Source organism: Lipomyces doorenjongii (genome assembly GCF_038497915.1).
Source record: "Lipomyces doorenjongii strain NRRL Y-27504 unplaced genomic scaffold V1508scaffold_51, whole genome shotgun sequence".
NCBI lineage: Eukaryota > Fungi > Ascomycota > Lipomycetes > Lipomycetales > Lipomycetaceae > Lipomyces > Lipomyces doorenjongii.
The window spans coordinates 109,275-115,995 of NW_027118118.1; the positions used below are offsets into that span (position 1 = coordinate 109,275).

Genomic DNA, 6,721 nt, shown 5'->3' on the forward strand with positions numbered 1-6,721 from the left:
GCAGCAGCCATATTCGATGGCGAGAAGATAGATCAATAAAAACCAAACTTAGAATTCCATTTCTTCTTCAACACACTGAGGCTCTGAGTTTGAGCCATTTTCGACCTGAACTTCAAAGTAAATGGCTAGCCCCTATGGGGTCAAGAGACTCCCAAACACTCTGCTTAATTTCGCATTTTTGCGGGTTTTGCGAGTTTTTGTGGGTTTTTTGCTAGGAGTAAATGAGTCGTTCTGAGTCATGAGCGTCGGGTTTAGGGACCAATTAAGTCACAACAGTCAGTCACCCTAAATATCTAATCAAACGGATATCTAATATAGCAGAAGTACTGTCGCTTTTCACAATGTTTCGCCAACTTGTTATTCTATTGACTGATTTATCTGCTGTCTCATGATTTATGAAGATATACACAGGATCTGGAATATGCATCACATCTTGACAAATTGAATCCTCGCCTAGCAACTCGCAAGAGATTATGTGAACCAGACGCGTATCTGTTCGAATCTCGGGAATGATAAAAAAACAAATGGGTAGTGCCTTGTGTTTTGCCAGATGAGGTACCTGCTGCACCAATGGACACATGGGGTCTCATGACTCACAATCGATGCGGTTCACAGACGACAGCTGGGTTAATGGTCGCCTGCAAGGCGAGACTACTTATGAATATCTCTTTGCATATGGACACAATTATAAGGATGCGATCCAAGGTTTTATTCTCTTTGGGAGTCAACTAGGTCTTCCTGCGATGGGCCGTGGGAATTCGGTGGACTCGGTATTACAAGTTACAGCGGAAAAGTATCTTGCTTTAATGAATAGGAGACTCCACTGTCGATCGCAGTGCTGCACATGGATTGGCACTGGGTTGAGAACCAGATGGCAAGAAAAAGCGGATTCAGCGGACGGACAGGTTACAACTGGAATGCGGTGTGTTTCCAGATTCATGTGCCTTCCTGGTGGAGATACGCGAGAGAGACTTGAAAATTACATCAAATCATCACCCAGAAGAATTGTGTCGCGAGTTACGAGGATTTGTATGAGGAGATGTGTGAAGTGCTTGGAAAAGATGCCTCGCTTCAAGGGTTCGACATAACGAATAAGGCAATTTCTAATGCCCATTTCGATAGTTTGCCTCGCATTCTTGAAGTCCAAGGCAATTCAGTGGGTCGACTGGCAGCAGAATAGTTACTCTGCAATCGCAGCTGTTAAACCACCTTGACTTCCTCACCTATTCAAGAGGAAACAAGCCTTCTATAATATTCTGTCAGCTTGCCGGTACTGGAAGCCATAGTTATCCCATCAGCTGTCTGATACGCTAGTGAGCTGAGAGTCCTTAAGCTTTCAACCTGAGATTTTGACAACAAATCGAATATCGGGAGTGCCAGCCAAGCCCTAAGAGATACCAAGCCCTTCTTGCTATCACAATGATGACTGGGCATTAATTCTTGTTTCGATACTTGCTCCTTTGGACAGTATCAGCTTATATGAGCCATGCCACGAATGGACTATCTATCAGTTTACAGAATATCAAGATAGTTTTGTGGTCCGGCTGTGGCATACCTTGTCAGCACAAACGTTTTCGAAACCGCAGGATATTGTACCGCAGCGTCTAGCAGGCCGGCACATGACCAGGCGCACGACCAGGCCTGATTTTGACCCATCTGTTTTCCGTGTATTCTCTTCGGGATTGCTCGAAAATTATATTATCGAGGATTACATTTGCATGCTCTCCACTTGCATGTAATGGAATAAGGGAAGACATTTGGGCACAGGCAGGTAAGGGTTAGATCCCTCTCGGAAGTGGGTTGGTTGATAGCGATGGCGCGCGATTGGGGCACTACTTTATTTCCACCAAGGATTGAGCCGTGCGTGAACTTTGCAGGTCCGCCTCTTTGTTTCCCCATAACTGCGATAAGGTTGTGTCTATCTGCTCTGAGCCTGCTCAAACTGCGAATACGATTATGCCACTGTTCTATTGCGGTTCTAGAATTGCTGTTCAATCTCAATCTCAATCAGATGGATTTGAAGGTATTCACGCAGAAAATCTTTATCTTTGATACCTGGAGTGACTAGTAAGTTAGCCCTCTGCCAAGGCCTTTTCACTTCGGCTTAATGACCGACGGTGCAGAATTATCTCACTGGGCCGACGCTGCGAATACAGGGTGTCGGCGTTTTCTCCTACTGTCCTTGCACACTTGCATATCTTACTCCTAAATTGATTAGCGTCTTGGCAAGTAGTCAATCAGTGTAGCATCTCTATCTGTCCTGCATTTTTGTTGACATAAATACGCGCTTTATTCCCTGCACTGATGGCCGTAATTGATGCTAATCCTGTCGAACCACTTTCTGTATTGGTTTATTCCTTACGATGACTTTGTCTGAGAAGCTCAACAAATGGGTTGGCTACAATCGCGAGCACGAGGCTCTGCGATTAGCAGAGATAACCTCTATCACGCCAGAGGAGAGGCTGGTGCGCTTTGCAGAATTTATCGACACTGACGCGGACTTCCAGCCGAACAAGATTGGGCTATTCTTTGGGCAGTTCTGGGATACGTTCAAGAAGCCACCCAAAGAGAGAAAATATGTACAGAAGCTGGACTTGTTTATCTTGTAAATTACTTGGTATATATCTCGATTGCTATACGTGTCTAATCTATATGTCAGAATTTACTCTCTCTTGTCATTCCTCGTGAAGACACTGGACAACTCGAATGTGAGCAATGCATATGTGTCTGGCATGAAAGAAGACCTGCATCTTTACGGCCAGGAGCGTAACTTGTTCACAACTTTTTTCAATGTCGGCTCTATCATAGGCGCTGTTCCGTCTCAGGTGATTTTGAACAGAGTGCGTCCGTCGATTTGGATTCCGTCCTGTGAAGTGTCATGGTCTGTTATGGTGATGATCATTGCATCGACCAAAGGCGCTAAATTGGTATGTGTTAGTCTTGTAATGTAATTTCGGTCAGGCGACTAATCGAGGAATACATATAGATTTATGGTATGCGGTTTCTTATGGGAATTACAGAATCTGTTGCGTATCCCGGATTTGCATTAGTCTTGGGGTCGTGGTATAGGCCCGACGAGTTGGCCAAGCGTATGACAATCTATGATGGCGCCTGGGCTATTGCGAACATGTTCTCAGGATATATCCAGGCCGGAGTTTACACGTCCATGAATGGCCTTGGGGGCCTTGCTGGATGGCGATGGCTGTTTATTATTGACGGGCTGATTGGTTTACCAGTTGCCCTTTTGGGATATTTCGCGATTCCAGACTTTCCTATTAATAGCCGAGTCAAGTGGATGAGCCAGGCGCAGAAGGACTATAGTGTTCTTCGAATGCTGGAGGTTGGGCGGAAACCACCCCGGAAGCTTACACTCAGTCGGCTGGGCCAGATGATGAAGCAATGGAGACCATATGGCTTCATGTGGCCGTACATGTGCGTGCATAACTTCATTGTTGCCATCTATATGACAGAGTAACACGGACTAACGTATAAGCAGTCTCTTCAACATCTGCGATACGTCGTCATATTGGAATTTATGGCTGAAATCTCTTGGCATTTACTCTATCCAGCAGATCAATTTGATTCCAACAGGTGGCTACGCGTGTGGTCTTGTTTCCGGATACCTGATTGCAAATATGTCCGATCGCGCCGGCAAGCGATTTCCCTTCTTAATGCTTGCCGTATTTTTTAATTTCCTCGGTAATCTCCTGCTTGCGATCTGGAACATTCCGTTCGGCGTGAAGATGTTTGCATTTTTTCTTCCAGAAATCGGATACCCTCTCTGGGGTTTGATGCTGACCTGGTCGGCCGAAACTTTCCAGGACGACACGGAACTGCGCGGGTTAGTTGTGGCAATGGGTAACACCATGTCAAGTGCCATGGGTGCATGGTTTCCTCTCGTCGCGTTTCCGACACCACAAGCACCCATGTACAAACTTGGTTATAAGCTCGTGACGGGATTAACCGTGCTGGAAGCGATGGGTATCGTATTTTTCTTGATCATGAGCAAGCGGGAGTTGAAGACCCGTGGAAAGAAGTTGAATAAGTTCGGATTGGCTGTCGATATTGAGGATTATAGAGATAATGGCACAGACGAGCTTAGTCTTGAGATGGGCGACGAGAACGCGGGAAAAGTTGATTATCAGGCGAAGAGCGGTGTCGTTGAAATTACTGTTGCTGAGAAGCTTTAATATGCGTGGTCGAGTAGAATATTGAAGTAGTTATATATAAATAGAGAGAGACGAATTTATAAATGAAGTTTTGCCCTGAACATGTTCTTAGTATCGTTGGCTGATAGCATCGGAAATGAAAAGCAAGATACCGGTTGGCTGACCCAGGATCGTACCCTGTCTAAGTCTCGGCGCGCCCTCCGCCTCCTCGCGCTGCCCTATCGGAGGATGGTCTTTACTCGCCACAAAAACCTACAAGCAAGAAAAGGCCAAGATTCTGGAGATTGCTTATTCGCAACGTTTTCCACAAAATGATAAGGCTATCACTCAACACTACGTGACTTTCTTAGGCAAGAACAGACCGAGATATACATTATATTATTATGAGCGTCACGTGTGTCAGTACTTAGATTAGATTACTTACTCCCGCAGCGTGCCGTTACGACAGGATTAAGACTGAGTCGAAGCCCATGGGGATGCAAACCTCGACGATATGCGGGGAACTGTGGTGACAGCTCAAACATTGGGTGACTTTCCGTAGCAAGATTTTTCACTAGCAGATTCGTCGCATTCTCAAACTCGCACAGTCGCACCCTAAACCGTTTAAATATGTGGATCCTGCGGTACGGCAAGGAGCAAATTCTATTTAGCATTGCTAGGCTCGTGCTACTATGTGAGCATTTGGAATTCACGAATAGCTGATCCCGCTAGTGACGGCTCGTAATCCTCGACTTTGCCATTCAGTGTCTCGGGAGAACTGTCGAGCTGACAATTCCTCCCGAATACGGATATTTCCTTAAATGGACAATCCGTGGTTTAAACTTTAAGCAGCGTATAAACTTTCGGCGTTTAGCAAGCCACTGATTTTAGTGTCAGCTTCGCACCTTTAAAGGACCAAAATAAAATACGCAGATGCCCGAAGACTTGAGAAGTGCAGTTATGTTTAGATACATGACCTCCCTTGAGCGTTTTACAATTAACAGCAACGCTCTCCTGGGCTTTCCGGCACGCGGATGAGCATGCGGCGAGACCTGAGCTATTGCCCCGTCCTCGGCCGACCATATGGGCAACCTGAGATAGCCCACCGACGATATGTCCACAATACCCGCAGATATACTCGCTGCGGTGTAGCCAGCACGAATTCCTGGATATTATTCGACCAGACAAATAGGGCTGGCTTTAAGTTATAAGTTCATGGAAGAGTGAAGTGAAATTTCATTATTGGAATAATTTGTGTAAGGGGGTTTCGTTATGCTTTGGACCTATGCGAGAATCGGGTAGGGCCTAGCTAAAAATTCGAGTTGCGCAAGAGCAACTTGTCAATATGGTTAGAACATCATTAGATTCTTGTTCGGGAGGCAGTGGAGGCGATAAGGGTACGTTATCGGGTACCGTCCCCAAGGAGGTACCTTTCTCGACCGTATCTATGTATATTCGCACCAGCCTTGATGCCGTACTGCCACATCTTCACACCCGCGGTCTACACATTCTCTATAATTCAACAGCAACTGGCCATACAACATTTGGAGCTACAGCATTTGGAGGTCAGTGTGCCTCTGACAGCACTGTTATTAAGGACATGGAAACTAGCTAAGGATAGATTTGGTCCGGGCCGACCTTTTTCTGCTCAGTAAAGTACTTCAACATGATGTTTTTGCATGCGTTGAAGTCGCGGTCAAAGATCGAAGTGCACCTCTTGCACTCAAAGTAAATGGCTTCTTAGAGTTCTTATATTTTGCCATGTTACTCTTATAATTCTTCATGAAGTCCCTAATCGCCTCATCCTTCAAATCGTACGCATATTCGTCCAACCACTTCTCTGTTTCATTCAATGTATTCGTTTTGCTGTTCAGTAGAACGGCACGCAGTTCTTTCTGCGACGGTTTCATGCCGCCTCGTATCTGCATTACACATTTGTTATATATGTAGCGCTGGGCCCCGAACCACTGCCTCAGAGTTTCCTTCTGTGCCGTGGTCGGAAAGACGCGTATTTTGCGGACGCGCATTTTGTTGGCATCGTCGTCGCCGTCTGCAAGCTGCTGGTCTTCGGATGTATTCAGCGACGGCAAGAAGGACTTCCCAGAACTTGGAGTTGGCGTACTGGTCTGTGGATGGACCTGGATTGAGAACCATGAGTCCGAATCCACGCTCCTGGAAGCTCCACTGTCGGAAATTTCGGAGACCAATGGCCACTCTTGGGACAGCTCCCGCGTAACTTCTGTCCAAAACTGCTTGCGCTGGCCAGCTGAGTTGCTCTCTGATGCCTGAGATAGTTTCCGCTTGCAGGACCCGGAGCTAGAGGTCTGGCCACTGCCTGTCGAGGGTGTGGTTTGTTTCGGAGATTGCTTGTTGTAGAACCATTGTAGCTGGTGCACGCTGAAGAAAGAACGAGGTATAGAGAACACGACGCTGGATGGGGAGATGAAGAAGCAAAATATCAGCAACATCGGCGCCTGGCGAGGACGTGAATTCATTTGATTACCTGTCCGTGCGCGCCTCTGCGCTCGGTCGCGTCAGTACGCCGAAATCAAACCTCAACTTCATGCAATCTC

At 46.4% G+C, this 6,721-nt stretch overlaps 2 protein-coding genes across 2 annotated transcripts; one reads left to right on the plus strand and one right to left on the minus strand.

Moving 5' to 3' along the window:
* Positions 1–2,363: 2,363 nt before the first annotated feature.
* Positions 2,364–4,190, plus strand: V1508DRAFT_358520 (major facilitator superfamily domain-containing protein; the record flags this gene model as incomplete). Its single annotated transcript, XM_066937068.1, has 4 exons — positions 2,364–2,605; positions 2,660–2,927; positions 2,987–3,432; positions 3,497–4,190. The coding sequence occupies 4 exons, from the start codon at positions 2,364–2,366 to the stop codon at positions 4,188–4,190; spliced, it is 1,650 nt and encodes a 549-aa protein (XP_066794140.1).
* Positions 4,191–5,929: 1,739 nt separating this feature from the next.
* V1508DRAFT_328554 (uncharacterized protein) lies at positions 5,930–6,409 on the minus strand (the record flags this gene model as incomplete). Its single annotated transcript, XM_066936630.1, has 1 exon — positions 5,930–6,409. A coding segment is annotated over one exon (480 nt), but the record flags the coding sequence as incomplete, so codon positions are not given.
* Positions 6,410–6,721: the final 312 nt, after the last annotated feature.